Genomic DNA, 22,398 nt, shown 5'->3' with positions numbered 1-22,398 from the left:
TCATGCAGGTGGCTGCAGATTCTTAAAAATCTTTGAGAGAAGCAAAGGAAAATATGGGGAAAATATGAATATATGCTAGTTTGAGCAGTGATGGCAGTCTTACGAAAAGTTGTATTAGGTAATAAAACTGAGAAGTAGAAGAAATTAAGGTAAACCTTACAGATTTCAAATGGGATATCTAGAAAAAAGAAGCACGTGGTAGAAATCGATCTTTTGCCTTTTGAAGCTGATGTGAAGGAACACGTTCATATTCTTCATAAATACCTCTTAGTTCCCCTGTGACAAGAACCAGGAGGTTCAAATGACCATTATTCTCATCCTGTAGAGTAACTTTTAGATATTATATATACTTCCTAAAAGGTTGAGAATTTTCATACCTTCTTTGACTTTAAAACCTCCCAAAGTATTTTTTCTTTTTTTTTTTTTTTTTGAGACAGAGTCCCCCTCTGCCACCCAGCCTGAAGTGCAGTGGCTCATTCATAGCTCACAGTAATTTCAGACTGCTGGGCTCAAGAGATCCTCCCACCTCAGTCACCCAAGTATCTGGGACTCTAGGCACATGCCACCACACCTGGATATTTTTTAAAACATTTTTTTAATAGAAACAAAGTCTTACTATGTCTCCCTGTCCTCAAATGATACTCTTGCCTCATCTCCCAAGGTGCTGGGATTACAGGGGTGAGGCACTGCACCTGGCCCCAAAGAATATTTTCCCTATGTCTTTCTGCTTTTTACACGTGGAGTTAAGGACCACTAAGTGGGAAAGGTAAGATATAGTGACTCTGGGCAGTGCCTGTGGTTCAGTGGGTAGGGCACCGGCCCCATATACCGAGGGTGGCAGGTTTGAACCTGGCCCCAGCCAAACTGCAACAAAAAAGTAGCCGGGCATTGTGGCGGGTGCCTGTAGTCCCAGCTACTTGGGAGGCTGAGGGAGAATCTCCTAAACCCAAGTGTTGGAGGTTGCTGTGAGCTGTGACGCTACAACACGCTACTGAGGGGATAAAGTGAGATTCTGTCTCTAAAAAAAACAAAAAAGATACAATGAATCTAGGAAGTTGGCTTCTGGGAGTATTTCAGTTGTGTTCTGTATGATAAGTATTTGAAAAATACTGTTGTGAAATAAATGTGTTTTCCAGTCATTGGAGCACACATTTTTAGTTAAACCTATGAGGAGTGTTTACTAATGAAGTTTTACAAGAAGCCCAAACTAAAAAAAAGTGGCTATGAGAAGAAAGTTAATAATTTACATTTTGCTAAGTAACAGCTAACCAAGTGGATTTTAAAAGGCTTAACAGTTCTACTATAGTTACAACTGATGTTGCCAGAAAAAGCTGGAATGTGTTTGTCTAAATTGGCTTATAAGGTATAGTTGGGATTACATTTTAGTTTCTGTAATTTTTTCATGCTGATTCTCTTTTCAGGAAATGTGGTTTATGAAATGTTTAAAAATTTTAAATCATAAATCTATATTTTAAATTGTGTTCCTGGGGACACTTATCTCCCTAAGAAAAAGAACAAAGCTCTTTCCTTTGCCATGTTGCTAACAAGACTGAAGCCTTGGAAGACGGTTTCTTTGTCTGTTTTCATAAAAACATTTTTTTGAGAAGATGTCTTCTTTAATGAAAAGAAGGCCTTTATAATATCCTAATAACTTATTATGAAGCCCACACAAAGTAATCAAATAACAAAATAATATAACTTTTCATGGCACTTTAGCTGAAGCAAAGACCCAGGTGCTAGACAGTCTGGGTTCAAATCCCAGCTTTGCTGCTATTAGCTGTGTGAATTTGGGCAAGTTACTTCCTCTCCCAACTCACTTAGAGCATGTGGTAAGAACAACATTTATAAAGCCCTTAACATAGAGTTCCTGGCACTATAGCAACATTCTATAAAAATATAATTTGTAATTGTACATCATTTTGCTTGTGAGGAAAGCTATGTCTGCACACAAAAGAACCCACACTGGGGACCTGGGGGCCATAGCTCAGTGGTTAGAGTGGCGGCCCTGCACACCAGTGTGCTCCCAGGGGTGGCAGGTTCCAACCTTACCTGGACCTGCTTAACAAAAAAGAACTCAAGAACCCACACAGGCAGTAGATGAGATAGGAGGCTAGCAGGGAACTACAGGGTAGGCTTGCTAAATAGCTGGGCTTTGTGCCACTGGCAGTAAAAGGTTGCTTGAAATTGAGGGGATGCTACTGACTGAGCGAGTGGAGTTTGTGGGTCTCCATTCTCCTGTTTTGCTGGTCATGTGATCCTCTTCAATCCATGTGTCTGTTTTTTCTGTCCCACTAACAATTGGCTTTCTCTGCTTGTAAGTAGCTTCTGCTCACTCATAACTTCGCTGGCACCGATCCAGCCAGCCGTGTCCTGATGCTTACAAAGAAAGGATCTGATCAGCTCAAGGCACTGGTTTGAGCCAGAGCATTCATGTCAAAGGAGCCAGCCACCTGAGGAGTGGTTGTCCTCAGGTCACCGCTGCTGCCCTCTAACCCTTTTGAGGGTGGCTGGGGCACAGGGATCCACCAGGGCTCTGAGGGGGCATTCTCTGTGGTTGGTGCATCCGCTGTAATTATTAATGGTGCAACCTGGAGGTCCTACATTTGGACATGGATATGGATATTTATATCTAATAAGTACATAAGTAGGAGGGTAAAACAGATTAGTACATTAATCTTTCTTCTATTTGTGTATCTGCAAAGCATCCTCTAAAACGTCTCCTGGTGCCCGATCGGAAGTGGTATTAGTGGAGAGCAGAAAGTGCTAACAGGAAGTGGTTCATTTCTGATTCTTCTTGATTTCTACTGAGGCAGGAAAATTACTTTACATCTAGATTTTGGTTTCCTGCATATATAGAAATTTTAGGGAGACACAAACATATGTTTCCCATTTTGAGGCCTTGCAGGATACTTTTAGGTTCTAGATGTTTCCTCTAGTCATAATTGTGAGCTGAGTATTTGTATTTAAAACTTACAGTTCTTAACCTTTCTTTAACTTTGATTTTTATAGCTTTTGACCATATTTGGAAATTTTCTAGAGAAACCAGTTGTCATGGAAATTTTCAGCCCACATTACAGCGCACTAGTGCATATGTTAAATACAGAGTTGGATACATGTAAGCAACTGTATAATGCACACATGGACCAGGTAAGTGTTAGATAAGGTGGAGCACATCCACAGTGTCATGTTTCCAGATAATGTCCATCAACTGGGGCTATATTGGATTATATCTAAAGATTAAAATTTGGTAAAGTGATAGGTAATGAAGGTAAAGTGACAGGCACTAAAATTTATATGCTTTTATTTAATTGGTTTCCTCATGGAGATGGAGAACCCACTTTAGAACTGTAATTCTTCTACTGATCACATTATTAAACACATGCATGTATACCACTGTAAAAGTACCAGAATGCACAGGTGCTGACAAGCAATATGATTAAATGTTCCCTTTTGTCCTCTTCCCCGAAACATCAACCTGCAGATTGAACATAGATGTGTAGTTCTTAACAAGAATATGCCGTTTACCTCAGGAAATATCAAATGGGCCCAAGAGCTCCATGAACGGCTTCACACGTTTTGGTCAAACTTTGCATCTCTTCATTGCCTGTAAGTAGTTAGGCGTAGTGTGTGGCAAATTATCCTAATGTTACGGGTGATTGTTTCACAGGGCAATGAGTTCTTCACACTAGCACTTAGCAAGTCATTGCCTGATTTCAATTCCTTCCCTAGTTGGGTTTGTAGAGTGGGCTTCATCCCTGTGCTTTGGAATCATTTTAAAGGGACTCATCACGTCGGATGTTTACCTGTTCTCAGATCCCTTCTTCTTTTCATCCCCACCATGTTTGGATTTTTTTGTTGTTATTGTTTTCCTTTCTTCAACAACTAACACTTAAAATATCAGATAACGTAATGAAATAACGTATACATAATGTAATCACATAGTTATGCAGCCATTTGTGCCTTTTTCTTTCATTTGTAGGAATCGGTAATTTGTTGCTGTTGACACTTAGTAAAATCTTTGGATTTCCATTAATTTAATAAATCTATCTTAAAAGATAATCTCTCTTTTAGAGCAAAAACAATTTATAAGTATTATGTGATCTTCAGTGTTTGTATTTCTGCGTGCTTAAAGTGGATTATCGTATTTTATATTAAATATTTTATATTGTATATTGCATTATTGTGAAGAATGTAAGCTGAAACCTATCTTATATTCATACACATATACAGTATACAGACAAATAGTAAAACTTTATTCCTACAGGTTCTTGGGCCACCCTGATGATGCCACAGTTTATCAGAAGTATGTTGAAATGACCACATTGCTAGACCAATTTGAAAATCATATTTATAATGAATGGAAAAGTAATGTGGATGAAATCTGTGAATTTAATTTGAATCAACCTTTGCTTAAATTCAGTGCTGTAAATGGTCTTCTCAGTGTCAATTTTGACCCAAAGGTAGGAAGGTGATTTTTAAAGATATTTTATAGTGCTCTTTTTATTATAAATATATTCCTCATACTTCCAGTCATTACAATTTATTTTGGGAAAATGTCAGTGCTATGAGGATAGAATATAAACAACGTCTAGCAGGTCTTTGTTTTAGATATTTATTTCTGAAATTCTATATTAATTACCCTTTATTATTTTGTTCCATAATTATTTCTAGATAATAAGCTACTGTACATAGGGTCCATTGCATTTTCTCTGTGTTCTGCGTTTCTAGCGTAATGTCTGGCACTTGGTAACACCTCGTAAATGTTAGCTAAACTGAATTAAATCATTAGTCTTTACCAGATGGTTTCTGGCTTGAATTTATTCATAACATATACCAGTTTCATAGTTAATTAGGATTTTATCATATAAGATTTGAGGAATCCACAGAATATATAGAATGAAAGATCTGTCATACTTTTGGTGAACGGTGGTAAATTTTGATTTATTGTAATTTCTTTTGAAGGAAAATAGGCTTGCATATGATAATTAAAGTGATGGTAATTTAAAAATAATTTTATAAAAAACATAAAACAGACTTGGTGCCTGTAGCTCACTGGCTAGGGTGCCAGCCACATACACCAGAGCTGGCAGGTTCGAACCCATCCATCCTGGACCTGTCAAACAACAATGACAACTACAACCAAAAAATAGCCAGGCATTGTGGCAGGCGCCTGTAGTCCCAGCTACTTGGGAGGCTGAGGCAAGAGAATTGCTTAAGCCCAAGAGTTTGAGATTGCTGTGAGCTGTGACACACATGCTGCTCTGTCAGGGGCAACTCTGTCTAAAAAAAGAAAAAAACATAAAACAGCACATGAATACAAAAAATAATATCAATAGTTAAATAATATCCACGATTAACATCTTTATTGAACAGGCCTTTTGTTGTTACTTGATAAGTAAAGTAACAATGCAAAATTTCATGTATTTTTTTCAATAAATTTATTTTCTTATGTTTTATAACAATGAAACTCTATTACTAGTTATATGTGTGTATATAAGATTATATGACACAGTATATAAGATGTACACATTTTGAAAGTGTTCAATCTTACTGTCAAAAAACTATGCAAATACATGAACACCTTAGCCACTATGGAATAAAATACGTGTGTGAGTCTTAGGAAAAGTTCAAGTTAATAAAACAGAAAAAAATTCACCCATCAACAATTACATCTTCCTTCTGAATTGTTATCTAATTTGTGATATTTTGTGTGTGATCCTGATAGCAAGTATAGGGATGGCATTTAAGACTGAGCTTTAGCACTCTAATTGACCAGAGCCGTAAGAGGATACAAATTCAACTCATTACTAACTTTAATAACAACATTGTTTTAAATGCTTTTCTAATAAATGGTTAAAATGTAGAAATACTAAACTTATAAAATGATCGTTTAAATGGAAACAAATACACACATGGCACAGCTAAAAGAGCAGAGCACTTTGATCACACATCTAATCACATGTCACACGTTTCTTTATTGTATTTGTGAAACATCAGGACATCATCCATCGTTAGGAAGAAAAATAGAAGAAACTTTAGGGGGCTAAATAGAGTTTAGCTGTTGTTAGCATCATCATTACTATCACTGTTGCTCAGAAAGTGTTTTCATGGACACAGATAGTCTTCTGAAGTCACAGGCATAACTGTTTTAGAATGAAAGTTACCAGGGCAGCGCCTGTGGCTTAGTGAGTAGGGCACTGTCCTCATATACTGAGGGTGGCGAGTTCGAACCCGGCTCCAGCCAAACTGCAACAACAAAAAAATAGCCAGGCATTGTGGTGGGCGCCTGTAGTCCCAGCTACTCGGGAGGCTGAGGCAAGAGAATCGCCTAAGCGCAAGAGCTGGAGGTTGCTGTGAGCTGTGATGCCATGGCACTCTACCAAGGGCACTTTCATTCTTTTTTTTTTTTTTTTAATGAATGAAAGTTACCACTCTTGTCTAGTTCCAACAGAATTGTGCTAGACAATTCAAAGTAAACATAATTTATTGTTTATATATTCCTAGGCTAGCAGTTCCGCAAACTATGGTTCACAGCCTTGTTTTTGGAAATAAAGTCTTTTTTTTTTGTAGAGACAGAGTCTCACTGTACCACCCTCGGGTAGAGTGCCATGGCGTCACACGGCTCACAGCAACCTCTAACTCTTGGGCTTACGCAATTCTCTTGCCTCAGCCTCCCGAGCAGCTGGGACTACAGGCACCCGCCACAATGCCCGGCTATTTTTTTTCTTCTTGTTGTTGTTGCAGTTTGGCCGGGGCTAGGTTTGAACCCGCCACCCTCGTCATATGGGGCCGGCGCCCCACTCACTGAGCCACAGGCGCCGCCAGAAATAAAGTCTTATTGAAACACGGCCATGCTCATTTGAGTACAGATCATCTATGAGTGTGTTCACATGACAGTAACAAAGTTGAGAAGCTGCAAAACTGAGGCCATACAAACTATGAAGACAAAAATGTGTACTACCCTCCCCTCTATAGAGAAGTTAGGTATTTTTGTATACCACTGTTTTCACCTTTCATTATAGGTGATCTGATGTCATTCCTTAAAAATCATTTTTATGTCTATATAATACTTCATCTAGAGGTTATGCAATAGCTTATCTAATATTTTCCAATTGCTACTTATTTTTCTTTTTTTTTTTTATTGTTGGGGATTCATTGAGGGTACAATAAGCCAGGTTACACTGATTGCAATTGTTAGGTAAAGTCCCTCTTGCAATCATGTCTTGCCCCCATAAAGTGTGACACACACCAAGGCCCCACCCCCCTCCCTCCATCCCTCTTTCTGCTTCCCCCCCCCATTACCTTAATTGTCCTTAATTGTCCTCATATCAAAATTGAGTACATAGGATTCATGCTTCTCCATTCTTGTGATGCTTTACTAAGAATAATGTCTTCCACGTCCATCCAGGTTAATACGAAGGATGTAAAGTCTCCATTTTTTTAATGGCTGAATAGTATACCATGGTATACATATACCACAGCTTGTTAATCCATTCCTGGGTTGGTGGGCATTTAGGCTGTTTCCACATTTTGGCGATTGTAAATTGAGCTGCAGTAAACAGTCTAGTACAAGTGTCCTTATGATAAAAGGATTTTTTTCCTTCTGGGTAGATGCCCAGTAATGGGATTGCAGGATCAAATGGGAGGTCTAGCTTGAGTGCTTTGAGGTTTCTCCATACTTCCTTTCAGAAAGGTTGTACTAGTTTGCAGTCCCACCAGCAGTGTAAAAGTGTTCCCTTCTCTCCACATCCACGCCAGCATCTGCAGTTTTGAGATTTTGTGATGTGGGCCATTCTCACTGGGGTTAGATGATATCTCAGGGTTGTTTTGATTTGCATTTCTCTAATATATAGAGATGATGAACATTTTTTCATGTGTTTGTTAGCCATTCGTCTGTCATCTTTCCAATTGCTACTTATTTTTCAATTTTTGTCATTATTTTTAAAAGCACTCCAAAAATACTTTTATTTTTATTTTTTTCTACATTTTTAGATTATTTCTTTTTTCTTTTTTTTTTTTTTTGTGGTTTTTGGCCGGGGCTGGGTTTGAACCCGCCACCTCCGGCATATGGGACCAGCGCCCTACTCACTGAGCCACAGGCGCCGCCCTTTAGATTATTTCTTTAGAATAGATTACCAGGAGTGAGATTACTTGAATCAAGTAAGGAAAAAAATTTATATAGCTTGATACACAATACATATAATTATATAGCTTGATTATATACACAGTATCTGCAATTATATAGCTTGATACACAATTGAGTCATGTCTCAAATCATATACCAGTTTACAATGTACCATCTCTAGTTCTAAGTCAATACTCTTAATATTACCTTTTCCTAGGGCCAGGCAGGGTGGCTCATACCTGTAATCCCAGCATTTGGGAGGCCAAGGCAGTGGATTGCCTGAGCTCACAAGTTGAGATCAGCCTGAGCCAAAGTAAGACCTTGTCTCAAAAAAAAAAAATAGTGGGGTGTTGTGGCAGGTGCCTATAGTCCCAGCAATTTGGGAGGCTGAGGCAAGAGAATCACTTAAGCCCAAGAGTTTGAGGTTGCCGTGAGCTGTGATGCCACAGCACTCCACTGAGGATGACAAAGTGAGATTCTGTCTCAAAAAAAGAAAAATTACCTTTTTCCTCTAATTTAATAGATGAATAAAGGTATATTATTATGTTAACTTATGTTGCCTTGACTCTCAGAGGGTCTGAGCACCTTTTTAAAATTTTCGAATTAGTATGGGTACGTAATATTTATTTAGTTATTGTATATGTATGTTTATAGGGTACATGTAATGTTTGATACAGCCTACAATATGAATTAATCAAATCAGAGTAACCGAGCTATCCATGACCTCAGGCATTTATCATTTTTTTTGTGTTAGAACATTTTAATTCCACTCTTTTAGTTATTAATATTTTAAAGTATACTCTTCCTTATTGTCAACTGTAGTCATTTTGCTATCAAATATTGTTGATTCTATCTAATTACCTAACAGTATTTTTGTAATATGTGAATATGTTTAATAAATGTTACGGGTGTGTGTGTATATGTATTTGTATGTATTTTAAACAACCCATTTCCAAGTCTAGTAGTTTTCTGGATAAGAGGCACACAATAAGCTTTCTTTTGTATTTACCTGTGAATATGCTTTATAGTAAAGGGAAAGCATAAAAGAATATCTTCAAGTTTCCATACAAAACCAAGGTAGCTGAAAAATGTCCCTGAGTTTTTTTTTTTTTTTTTTTTTTTTTAGAGACAGAGTCTCACTTTATCGCCCTCGGTAGAGTGCAGTGGCATCACAGCTCACAGCAACCTCCAACTCCTGGGTTTAGGTGATTCTCTTGCCTCAGCCTCCTGAGTCGCTGAGACTACAGGCACCCGCCAGAACACCCAGCTATTTTTTTTTGCTGCAGTTTGCAGGGGCAGGGTTCGAACTTGCCACCCTCGGTATATGGGGCCAGCACCCTACCCACTGAGCCACAGGTGCTGCTCTCTCCCTGAGCTTTTAGGTGGTGAAGCTTGTGTATTTGCTGTTAGTGATGCCTGTCGTCTTTCATGACTGTCCAAATGCAGGCCTAAGGAGTGGGAAGTTCACCTCCCTGAGCCTGATAGTTGTAGTCTATACCTGAATTCTCTTTTATACCTCTAAAATACAGAGAAAGAATAGTGTTGCTTTATTTTGCTAATAAAACTCAGCACACATACATAGATATGTGAACTAGAGAAGTGAGGATTCCCTCTACCTCCTGACTTCATAAAAACAATTCATAGAAACTAATTTCCTAAGATGCCTTTATGGTATTATGGGATGGAAGATTTTTTTGCTTTTAAAAAACATATTTGAGACAACTATAGTGAATAATAACTTTTTGTTTATTTTAAAGTGACTAAAAGAGTTAAATTAGAATGTTCTTAACACAAATGGTAAGTGTTTGAGATAATGGATACCCCAGTTACTCTGGTCGGGTTACCCCTGTAGGGTTTTCATCACACATTGTGTACTTGCATCAAAATATAACATATACTTATAAATATGTTCAGTTATTATAGATCTACGATAATTTAAAAATGAAAAAAACCTAAAACCCGTATGAAACAAAACCTATTTACCTTGATGATTTGGAAGCGTAGTGATCATTGGATGAGATCTTACATATTTCAACTTGAACTTGTGTTAAAGTAGAATGCTATGCTTAAATAATTTTTGATTTTCTTTCAATAGCTAGTGGCTGTATTGAGAGAAGTGAAATACCTTTTGATGCTGAAGAAAACACACATACCAGATTCCGCTTTAGCCATCTTCCAAAAAAGAAACACGATTTTAAAGGTTTGTGGTTTTGGAGGTTAGAATAGAATAGAAATATTTCAAATTTTAGTTATTAACACATAAACCTATGGCATTTGTTTTATTTGTAAGAGAAAATAGTTAACATATTGGGCACTTTTTGTTCTGGGCTTTTCTTTGCTTAGTACATCGGAAATCTTGACCTTCTTGTGCAAGGGTACAATAAGCTGAAACAGACTCTCGTGGGAGTTGAATACCCCCTGATTGAAGAAGAGCTGAGGGCTGTGGATGAGCAGCTAACAGCAGCCACAACGTGGCTGACCTGGCAAGATGACTGCTGGGGCTACATCGAGGGTGTGAGAGCAGCCACCTCTGAGCTGGATCGCAGGGTCGAGCTGGCGCAGAACAACGTGAAGGTCATCCAGCAGACCATGAAGGCCTGGGCTGGGTGTACGCTCCCTCCCAGGAGAGAGCACAGAAGAGAGACGGCCTTGACTTTGGAGGACAAGGGTGATTTGTTTATTAAAAAATACAAGTTAATCCAAGAAGATGGCTACAAGATCCATGACTTGGTTGAGGTATTGGCTTTTGCATCAAAATTCATAGAAGATCTCCTTTTGTTTAGAGAGGTGCAAAAATAATCGAATAAAGTAGGACTCTCTTAGTGAGCCTGAAAGAGCTTCACAAATGGTTTCCCTAAGTATTTAAAAGTGGGAGAATTTGTGTTAGAGGCCTGTCATTTTTGCAGCCCTCACTGCTCTCATTCCTGATGGGAAGAGATTAGAATGTGAGCTATATTGATGCAAAAGAAAGGCTAGAGGTGGAATCTTCATCTTTGTTGTAGTCCAACCTCTTTCAGATGCTGTTAATAGCTACCACTGTTTGTTGAATGCCCCGTAGGTGCCAAACACCTCATTTACATCATCTTAAGGAATCCTCTCAACCGTCTCCTTAAGGATGGAAGCAATAGTTACCCTCCTTAAAACAAAGATTTGAGTTCTTTAAATTGTAATAGGCAGTATTGTAGGGTTTTCAATTTAAGAGAAAACAAAACTAGAAAACAAGAAAATAAAAGCAAGCGAACTCCTCAGAAGTCTTTTGTTTCGGGGAGCTTATACTATAGTCAGGGAAGATAGCAAGAGAAAAATAACAGATAGTGTATCAGTACTAGATGGAGCAGCGTGGCTGGGATAGGGAGTCAGTTCAGAGAACTGACCGGGAAGGAGGCACGCAGACAGCGGAAGGGCCGTCTGGGTGGTGCAGAGGCCTGAGGTCATTAGGAGGACTTTGGATTTTACCCTAAGGGAAAAGAGAAGCCAGAGCCTTTCTGCTCAATGAGTTTCTTACCTTTTCACTGAGGCCCACTCTGATTATCCTATTTGTAGGAGGGTAGGCCTCTCCCATATCCTCAATCTCACATTCTGAATGCCTTTGCCCTGCTGTATTTTCTCTCTGCCTTGCCCACAGGAGAGTCCCCACACCTGAGGGCTAGCCACAGGGAAGCAAGGAGGAGCTAGGCAAGGTGGCCCTTAGGCAGGGCCTGCTCGAATAATCCCTGTGGGCAGTGATGATATCTGGGGTCAGGGTGATCCCACGACTGCTCTGTGGGCTGTGGCAGTTCATAGTTAGATATTCTTTGAAGGTGGAAGCCAGCAGATTTTGCTGTGAGAGAAGTCAAGGATGATTCCAAGGTTTTCCAGGAAAACCAGGGCAGGGTGGCATCCTTGAAGGGTAACGGATTTTCTGACCAAAAAGTAAAGTGTGACACACTTGATATGATGTACTGAGTATGTGTAGCAAAAAGAAAATAAAAAGTGAAAAATTAATACGAGTTTCAAAGTATCTGTTGACTTCCAGAGTTTTCTGAAATTGCTAAGAAAGATTTAATTTTCCCCATAGGTGGTAGTTGGCTAGGACAAAGACGTGGTGTCTGCCTTCCTTGATTATTTTATTAGCATCCGAGGGCTGCCTTGAAAAGTACCAGAAACAGGGTATCATAAAAATGATAGAAATTTATTCTCTCCTCGTCTGGAGGCTAGAAATCTGAAATCAAAGTGTGGGCAGGCCCAGCCTCCCTTGAAGGCTCTGCCAACAGTGTGGGTAGCCTTGAGATAAAGAAGGTATATCTCTGGAAATCAATTTGTTTTTCAACAGTAGCTTAACTAAGTCATTCCATTGACTATTCCTAGTTGTTCACCTGATTGGTATGAATTATTCTGTGACTTTTAAAACATTTCTGCAACTGTTTATGCCTTAGAATCTGTCTCACGGAGGACAGATGATAGATTACAATTCGTTTTTTCCTGTTATATTTTATTGATAGTAAAAAAAAACCCATACTCCCCAAACTCTAATCTAGGGACTTTAAACCATTAAGATTTATGAATCCTGATTAAAATGCATTGAAAATATGGCCAATACAAGACATGACTAGAAATCATTATAAAACAAGTTTTTGCAGGGTCAGAAAATGAGGTTGGAATTTTTCTAATATTCTTTTAATTTTTTTCCTTAAGTCAGAAACTAAGAAGCTTTGAAATCGCTGTTCTCAATATGAGAATGGAGGGAGCCTGAGGAAATATAAGCCAACTTTAAAATTAAAATTATTATTATTATTATTTTAATTTCAGCTTGCTTGTTCATTTTTCTTCATTTGAAGTACTTTTTTTTGTTTGTTTGTTTCTTTTCTTTTCTTTTTAATGTTCTTCCTTTGGCTGTTCTCTTTCCCGTTGCCTCCCCAGTAGCTGGGATTACAGACGCCCACCACAACGTCCGGCTGTTTTTGATGTTAGTAGAGATGGGTCTTACTCTGGCTCACTGCTGCTCATACTGGTCTTGAACCTCTGAGCTCAGGCAATCCACCCGCCTCGGCCTCCCACAGTGCTGGGACTACAGGCGTGAGCCACCATGCCCGGCCTAAAAGGAAAATTAAATGATAATTTGTTTTCATGAGTTATACCTTTTATGTGATTTTTTTCCCCCTCTTGACTTATCAGCTCAGGATTTTGAACCTAGTTCTCAGGCTTCTGGTGAGAACCAGGGTTTGGGGGAAGGCTATAAAAATACAGGAAGGAGTGGATTCTCGCTACATCCTGTGTGGCTTGTGAGGTGTCAGCAAATAGCCCAGCGTCAGAGTTTAAGATTCAGAGAGAAGAGAGAGGAGCAGAACCTTGAAGATGGCATCTGGAAGGGACTGAGAGATTGTTCCGTGACCCAAAGCTCTCCCTTCTCTTCTTTTTCTTCCCTTTACTCTAATGTGTTGAAAATTCCTTTTTTTTTTTTGTAAATGCTACTGTGGTGATGTGAACTGGATCTCTTGGTGTGAAAATGTATTTCGAACTGTGACCTGCTGGGAGAGGCCCTGCCCTGGGAAGTCTGGAAGGCTGCTTTCAAGTCCTAGCTCGGCTGTTCACCTCCTACCAGGGTGACTCGGAAAGTGTTTTAGGGCTATGTTTTCATACCTTTAAAATGAAGAGCCTAACAAGGTGGTCTTTAAGGATTCCTTTTCAGCTCTAAGATCTATACTTTTACTTTCTAGTGCTTACAAAAGAGCCAGGGCTGCTGTGTACAGGTTCCTAGGATGTACACTGCACAACCTCTGGGGTACAGGTCACATGACTACCCAGATATGAGTGATTTTACCTGTGTAGTGGGCAAAACAGCATCCCCCAGAGGGAGCCGTTCTTAAATTTGTTTGAAAGTAAAAATCCCCTTGTATTCTCTCAACTCTTTCCTGACTTAATATGAACTAGGGTCACCTTTATAGTTCTGATTCTTGCATAAAGCACACACCTTTGCATCCTGGAATCATTTATCCACAGTAGAGAATAATCAAAGAAAGCAGAAAGTATGGTCTGCCTTATAATCACCTCTTATGCCACTGTCTCCTTTTTTCTGCACTACAGTTCCTACTTTGATCATTGGCCGGCTGGTCTATAGAGGCCCACAATCCTCAACCATTTTTGGCACCAGAGACTGTTTTCTTTTCTTTTCTTTTTTTTGAGACAGAGCCTCAAGCTGTCACCCTGCGTAGAGTGCTATGGCATCACAGCTCACAGCAACCTCCAACTCCTGGGCTCAAGCAAGTCTCCTATCTCTGCCTCCCAAGTAGCTGGGACTACAGGTGCCCACCACAACGCCAGGCTATCTTTTGGTTGCAGCCGTCATTGTTGTTTGGCGGGCCTGGGCTGGATTTGAACTCGCCAGCTCAGGTGTGTGTGGCTGGCGCCTTAGCTGCTTGAGCCACAGGCGTGGAGCCAGAGACTGTTTTCATGGAAGATAATTTTTCCACAGCTCGGGGTGGGGCAGATTGATTTGGGGATGATTCAGGGACGATTGAAGAGTATTATGTTTGTTGTGTACTTTAGTTCTATTATTATTACATGTAATATATAATGAAATAATTATACAACTCACCGTAATGCAGAATCAGTGGGAGCCCTGAGCTGGTTTCCTTACAATTAGATGGTCCCGATTCATGCTCCTATGAGAATCTAATGCCGCTACTGACTTGGCAGGAGGCTGAGGTCAGGCATTGGTGAGGGTAAAGGGGAGTAGCTATCAACACAGATGAAGCTTCTCTGGCTCGCCCATGGCTTACCTCCTGCTGTGCAGCCTGACCTAACAGGCTACTGACCAGTACCAGTTGTGGCTCAGAAGTTGAGGACTGTGGATAAGACTGTGCAACCTTTGCTACCCAGATAGTCTCTCTGGGATCAATCTTGTTGCCTGCCTGACTTTTTCAAATCTGTGCCATTAGGCCAAACACACTATTTGCCCAGCCTGTAGCAATCCTTTAGCCACATCCTGTCTTCTGGCCCCATTTTGCCTGTCTGTCACCCACGCTCTTAGGAGATGCTAAGGTAGAGCGGCTCTTATTGATGCAGCACAGAAAGAGCTTAGCCTTCACCAGGGCAGGACTTTCTGAACTGAGTTACCATTCCACAGGCTGCTCATAGATGGTTTACAAAAAATAAATAAAAATTCCCTTATGTTTAAATATGATTTTACAACAACTGGGCTAAACCAAATTCAATGGACGTTAGTATGATGGGTGCACTGTAAGCTTCCAAGAATGGCATAAAATACACAGTACTTCCCTGACTTGATGATCTTCAGATATTCCAGAATGGGATTCTTTAAAGCAGCAGTCCCCAGCCTTTTTGGCACCAGGGACCAGTTTCATGGAAGATACTTTTCCATGAATGGAGGAGTTGGGGTGATAGACAGAGCTCAGGTGCTGCTGAGAGCAGTGGGCAGCAGTTGGAGGCTGTGAGTACAGAGGAAGCTGCTTAGCTGCTCACCTCCTGCTGTGTGTCTGGGTTCCTACATTTCATGGAAGACCATTTCTCCATGGACAGAGGGGGATGGGGTTGTGGAGAGGAGCAGAGCTCTGTGCCTGGTGACCAGCTCCTGGTGACCAGCTCCTGACAGGTCGCAGACCGATACTGGGGACCTCAGTTCCAAAGGACTAGTTTGATTAATCTCTTCATTTACAGATAAGGCCCTGGAAGGCAAAATCCAAGGGCAGAGAATTAGGGACAGAACAAAAACTAGACACCAGGTTAGAATTAGGCCAGAACAAAAACTAGACCCTAGGTAGAATTAGGACAGAACAAAAACTAGACCCTAGGTAGAATTAGGACAGAACAAAAACTAGACCCCAGGTAGTGCCTCCAAAATTTACCAGGAAGTAATGTATTTCCTGCCTATATTTGAAGATAACAATTTTCATATTGATCTTTCCTTTAAAAAATGACTTTGAGGCTCAACACCTGTGGTTCAAGCAGCTAAGGCACTAGCCACATACACCTGAGCTGGTGGGTTGGAATCCAGCCCGGGCCAGTCAAACAACAATGACAGCTGCAACCAAAAAATAGATGGTGTTGTAGCAGGCACCTGTAGTCCCAGCTACTTGGGAGGTGGAGACAGGAGACTCACTTGAGCCCAGGAGTTGGAGGTTGCTGTGAGCTGTGATGCTACAGCACTTTACTCAGGGTGACTGGTTGAGGCTGTGTCTCAAAAAAAAAAAAAAAAAAAAAACACTTTGAATGTATTTCATGTGTACTTACTATTACAAAATCCTGCTCAGATCTTTGCCATCTAGCTTAAGGTTCTATAACCGAAGCCTATTAGTGTTCCTGTGCTGTGCACAACAGTGCAGTCCTTTTTTAAATGATCCATTTAAATGGAAAACTTTCAATATTATACTCATTATTGCTTATGTTCATTTGTTAAAATTTTTCTGTTTTCAGGAAAATAGGAAGCTCTTCAAAGCGGACCCCTCTCTGGATACCTGGAAAATTTATGTAGAATTCATTGATGACATCGTGGTAGAAGGCTTTTTTCAAGCTATCATGCATGACTTAGATTTCTTTCTGACGAATACGGAGAAACAATTGAAGCCTGCACCATTTTTTCAAGCACAAATGATCTTAATGCCCCCTGAGATTGTGTTTAAACCTTCTTTAGACAGAGAAGCTGGAGATGGGCTCTATGACCTGGTTGAAGAAATGCTATGCAATAGTTTTAGAATGTCTGCTCAGATGAAGCGCATAGCAACACATCTGGAAATAGCAAATTATCAGGTATTTTCTTTGTGAATAGGTGTTAGTTTTGACATTAATGGTTTGGAAATAATTTGGCGTAATGGGGGTCACAGGAAGGGAGAAGTTTGGAAAAGCAACACAACTTTTTATTTTGCCAATTCTTCTCCCTCGAAAGAATGGTCTTGGCAAAGTGATGTTTCCAATAATTGCTGGAAAAAGTTTGGTTTGTATAAGTGCTTGGTTTTCCTCTCATTTAGAATGATATGGATAACATGTTAGGCCTGGCAGAAGTCCGGCAGGAGATAATGAAGAGAGTGGCAGATGTCATCGACAAAGTCTTGGATTTCAAAATTACCCTGGAGGCCTACGCTTACCTCTGGGTGGATGACCGAGCTGAGGTTATGAAGCATTTTCTTCTGTATGGTCATACTGTATCGTCTGAGGACATGGATGCTCACGCAAACGAAGAAATCCCTGAGCAGCCACCAACTCTTAAACAATTCAAAGAACAGGCAAGAAAAGCCCTTAGCATTTGATGTAGCTAATGGCCTTTTGTTTCCGTTGCTACACTTTTTTTCTTATTATTACAGATTGACATTTATGAGGCTTTGTATGTTCAGATGAGCAAGTTTGATGACTTCCGAGTGTTCGATAGTTGGTTCAAGGTGGACATGAAGCCTTTCAAAGTGAGCTTGTTAAACATTATTAAGAAATGGAGCTGGATGTTTCAGGAGCATCTTTTGAGATTTGTCCTTGACAGGTAGCCTTTATACTTTAGTATTTGCAATTACAACACTGCTTTCTAAAACTGAGATATTAATATTGCCAATTTCATAATAGAGATAACAAGTAATATTTAATTAGGTATGTAATGAAAATAAGATTGAATCTGAAGTCTTATACTGCTAAATGTTTTACTAAACTGTGTGTGTGTGTATGTATATATTTAATAGTCTGAATGAGCTACAAGGATTTATAAAGGAGACAGATGCAGGACTTCAGAGAGAATTAAGTGAAGGTGATCACGATGGTTTAGTTGACATCATGGGGCATCTTCTGGCTGTAAGAAGCCGACAGAGAGCTACAGATGAACTCTTTGAGCCCCTGAAAGAAACCATCATGCTCTTGGAAAGCTATGGTCAGAAGATGCCTGAGCAAGTCTATATGCAGCTGGAGGTATGTGGAGAGGTGAAATAGTCAAAATTACCATAAATTGTATGTCTCCTTTAGCCAAGTGCTTTATGGGTACTCTCTTTTTTTTTTTTTTTAAGGTTTCATTTTTTTTTTTTTTTTTTTTTATTGTTGGGGATTCATTGAGGGTACAATAAGCCAGGTTACACTGATTGCAATGGTTAGGTAAAGTCTATGGGTACTCTCTTATGCCATCCTTATAACAACAGTAAACAATATTTTCATCTTATAGATTAGGAAATCTGATAGAGAATTAATAACTGTCTCAAGGTCACCCAAGTAGTAAGGCCAGTCAACGTTCTACTATAGGTGTGTTTCATCACAAAATACCAGTAACGTTGGGCTGCAGTGTCATCTTCCTAGAAGATACCTGGGTTGTGAAGAGTCTCTGCGTTGCCTTTTTGAGTTCCAGGGTTACCATCACTTTCACACATACCATACACATATATCCATACTTTTTGCATTCAAAACTGTCGGTTAAGAAGTGTTTTAGTTTGGGAAACATATGGACATGTTAATAAAGAATAAATAAATAAAACTCAATTTGGATGTACATCCTGTGTTCCCCCCACCCAAAGCATTTTTTTTTTTTATTACTGTTGGGGATTCATTGAGGGTACAATAAGCCAGGTTACACTGATTGCATTTGTTAGGTAAAGTCCCTCTTGCAATCATGTCTTGCCTCCAGGAGGTGTGGCACAAACCAAGACCCCACGCCTTTCCCTCCTTCCCTCTCTCTGCTTTTCCTTCCTCCCCCCCATGATCTTAATTGTCATTAATTGTCCTCATATCAAAATTGAGTACATAGGATTCATGCTTCTCCATTCTTGTGATGCTTTACTAAGAATAATGTCTTCCACTTCCATCCAGGTTAATATGAAGGATGTAAAGACTCCATTTTTTTTTTAATAGCTGAATAGTATTCCATGGTATACATAGACCACAGCTTGTTAATCCATTCCTGGGTCGGTGGGCATTTAGGCTATTTCCACATTTTGGCGATTGTAAATTGAGCTGCAATAAACAGTCTAGTACAAGTGTCCTTATAGTAAAAGGATTTTTTTCCTTCTGGGTAGATGCCCAGTAATGGGATTGCAGAATCAAATGGGAGGTCTAGCTTGAGTGCTTTGAGGTTTCTCCATACTTCCTTCCAGAAAGGTTGTACTAGTTTGCAGTCCCACCAGCAGTGTAAAAGTGTTCCCTTCTCTCCACATCCACGCCAGCATCTGTAGCTTTGAGATTTTGTGATGTGGGCCATTCTCACTGGGGTTAGATGATATCTCAGGGTTGTTTTGATTTGCATTTCTCTAATATATAGGGATGATGAACATTTTTTCATATGTTTGTTAGCCATTTGTCTGTCTTCTTTATAGAAGGTTCTATTCATGTCTCTTGCCCATTGATATATGGGATTCTTGGCTTTTTTCATGTGGATTAATTTGAGTTCTCTATAGATCCTAGTTATTAAGCTTTTGTCTGATTCAAAATATGCAAATATCCTTTCCCATTGTGTAGGTTCTCGCTTTGCTTGGTTGTTGTCTCCTTAGCTGTACAGAAGCTTTTCAGCTTAATGAAGTCCCATTTGTTTATTTTTGTTGTTGTTGCAATTGCCATGGCAGTCTTCTTCATGAAGTCTTTCCCCAGGCCAATATCTTTCAGTGTTTTTCCTATGCTTTCCTTAAGGATTTTTATTGTTTTGTGCCTTAAATTTAAGTCCTTTATCCATCTTGAATCAATTTTTGTGACTGGCGAAAGATGTGGGTCCAGTTTCAGTCTTTTACATGTAGACATCCAGTTCTCCCAACACCATTTATTCAATAGGGAGTCTTTCCCCCAAGGTATGTTCTTGTTTGGTTTATCGAAGATTAGGTGGTTGTAAGATGTTAGTTTCATTTCTTGGTTTTCTATTCAATTCCAAGTGTCTATGTCTCTATTTTTGTGCCAGTACCATGCTGTCTTGACCACTATGGCTTTGTACTACAGACTAAAATCTGGTATGCTGATGAGCCCAGCTTTCTTTTTATTACTAAGAACTGCCTTAGCTATACAGGTTTTTTTCTGGTCCATACAAAACGCAGAATCATTTTTTCCAAATCTTGAAAGTACGATGTTGGTATTTTGATGGGAATGGCATTGAATAGGTAGATTGCTTTGGGAAGTATAGACATTTTAACAATGTTGAGCATTGTGTGTTCTTCCATTTGTTAATATCCTCTGCTATTTCCTTTCTGAGGATTTCATAATTTTCTTTATAGAGGTCCTTCACTTCCTTTGCTAGGTATATTCCTAGGTATTTCATTTTCTTTGAAACTACGGCGAAGGGAGTTGTGTCCTTAATTAGCTTCTCATCTTGACTGTTATTGGTGTATACAAAGGCTTCTAACTTGTGGACATTGATTTTATATCCTGAAACATTACTGTATTTTTTGATGACTTCCAGGAGTCTTGTGGTTGAGTCTTTGGGATTCTCTAAGTATAAGATCATGTCGTCTGCAAATAGGGAGAGTTTGACCTCCTCTGCTCCCATTTGGATTCCCTTTATTTCCTTGTCTTGCCTAATTGTATTGCCTAGAACTTCCAGCACTATGTTGAATAGTAAAGGTGACAGAGGACAACCTTGTCTCATTCCAGTTTTAAGAGGAAAAGTTTTCAGTTTTACTCCATTCAGTAAAATATTGACTCTGGGTTTGTCATAGATAGCTTCAATCAGTTTTAGAAATGTGCCACCTATGCCTATACTCTTCAGTGTTCTAATTAGAAAAGGATGCTGGATTTTATCAAATGTTTTTTCTGCATCTATTGAGAGGATCATGTGATCTTTATTTTTGCCTCTGTTAATATGGTGGGTAACGTTTATGGATTTGCATATGTTAAACCAGCCTTGTATCCTTGGGATGAAACCTACTTGATCATGATGAATGACTTTTTTGATGATAAGCTGTAGTCTATTGGCTAGGATTTTGTTGAGAATTTTTGCGTCTAATTCATGAGTGAGAATGGTCTGAAATTCTCCTTTTTGGCTGGGGTCTTTTCCTGGTTTTGGTATCAGGGTGATGTTTGCTTCATAGAATGTGTTGAGGAAGATTCCTTCTTCCTGAATTGTTTTGGAATAATTTCTGCAGTACAGGAATAAGCTCTTACTTGAAGGTTTGATAGAATTCTGGTGTGAAGCCGTGTGGACCAGGGCATTTTTTTGGTTGGAAGATTTTTTTATTGTTTCTTTGATCTCAGTGCTTGAAATTGGTCTGTTCAGGAGCTCTCTTTCTTCCTGGCTAAGTCTAGGGAGAGGGTGTGATTCCAAATATTGATCCATTTCCTTCACATTGTCAAATTTCTGAGCATAGAGTTTCTGGTAGTATTCAGAGATGATCTCTTGTATCTCTGTGGGATCAGTTGTTATTTCCCCTTTATCATTTCTGATTGAGGTTACTAGAGATTTTACTTTTCTATTTCTTGTTAGTCTGGCCAATGGTTTATCTATTTTATTCATTTTTTTCAAAAAACCAACTCCTCGTTTTATTAATTTTCTGAATGATTCTTTTGTTTTCAATTTCATTGATCTCTGATTTGATTTTGGAGATTTCTTTTCTTCTACTGACATTAGCCTTATACTGTTCTTCTGTTTGCAACTCCATAAGATCTCTTGTGAGATTGTTGATGTGCTCTCTTTCTGTTTTTCGAATGTAGGCATCTAAAGCGATAAATTTTCCTCTCAAAACTGCTTTTGCAGGTTTTGGTAGCTTGTGTCTTCATTGTTGTTATGCTCAAGGAAGTTAATGATTTCCTGTTTTATTTCTTCCTGCACCCATCTGTTATTCAACAGAGGATTGTTTAATTTCCATGCCTTTGGGTGGGGTCGAACGTTTTTGTTAGAGTTGAGTTCCACCTTTAGTGCCTTATGGTCTGAGAAGATACAAGGTAAAATTTCAATTCTTTTATTCTGTTGATAATTGTTTTGTGTCCCAGGATATAATCAATTTTGGGGAATGTTCCATGGGGTGATGAGAATATGTATTCTTTATCTTTGGCATGGAGTGTTCTATATGTGTCTATCAAGCACAGTTGTTCTAGGGTCTCATTTAAATCTCTTATATCTTTGTTTAATTTCTGTTTAGTGGATCTGTCCAGCTCTGTAAGAGGAGTGTTAAAGTCCCCTGTTATTATGGTATTATCGGATATCATATTGCTCAGACTGAGTAAGGTCTGTTTCAAGAATCTGGGAGCATTTAAATTGGGTGCATAAATATTTAGAATTGAAACATCTTCTTGTTGTATTTTTCCCTTGACCAATATAAAGTGACCATCTTTGTCTGTTTTGACTTGAGTTGCTTTAAATCCACATGTATCTGAAAATAAGATTGCAACTCCTCTTTTCT

At 39.2% G+C, this 22,398-nt stretch overlaps 1 protein-coding gene across 1 annotated transcript in view; it reads left to right on the top strand.

Moving 5' to 3' along the window:
- DNAH11 (dynein axonemal heavy chain 11) overlaps positions 1 to 22,398 on the top strand; it is a 389,834-nt gene that overhangs the window by 48,017 nt on the left and 319,419 nt on the right. Inside the window, exons 10-18 of the mRNA XM_053553503.1 lie at positions 3,010 to 3,147; positions 3,482 to 3,606; positions 4,265 to 4,460; positions 10,221 to 10,325; positions 10,469 to 10,861; positions 16,538 to 16,870; positions 17,089 to 17,343; positions 17,422 to 17,591; positions 17,785 to 18,007. Of these exons, the coding sequence (XP_053409478.1) occupies positions 3,010 to 3,147; positions 3,482 to 3,606; positions 4,265 to 4,460; positions 10,221 to 10,325; positions 10,469 to 10,861; positions 16,538 to 16,870; positions 17,089 to 17,343; positions 17,422 to 17,591; positions 17,785 to 18,007 (1,938 nt within the window). The remainder of the gene's footprint in view (positions 1 to 3,009; positions 3,148 to 3,481; positions 3,607 to 4,264; positions 4,461 to 10,220; positions 10,326 to 10,468; positions 10,862 to 16,537; positions 16,871 to 17,088; positions 17,344 to 17,421; positions 17,592 to 17,784; positions 18,008 to 22,398) is intronic.

The sequence above is a fragment of the Nycticebus coucang genome, chromosome 11 (assembly GCF_027406575.1).
Source record: "Nycticebus coucang isolate mNycCou1 chromosome 11, mNycCou1.pri, whole genome shotgun sequence".
In the NCBI taxonomy this organism is placed as follows: domain Eukaryota; kingdom Metazoa; phylum Chordata; class Mammalia; order Primates; family Lorisidae; genus Nycticebus; species Nycticebus coucang.
The sequence above is the reverse complement of the archived record's forward strand: the minus strand, read 5'-3'. Positions and strand labels throughout refer to the sequence as shown.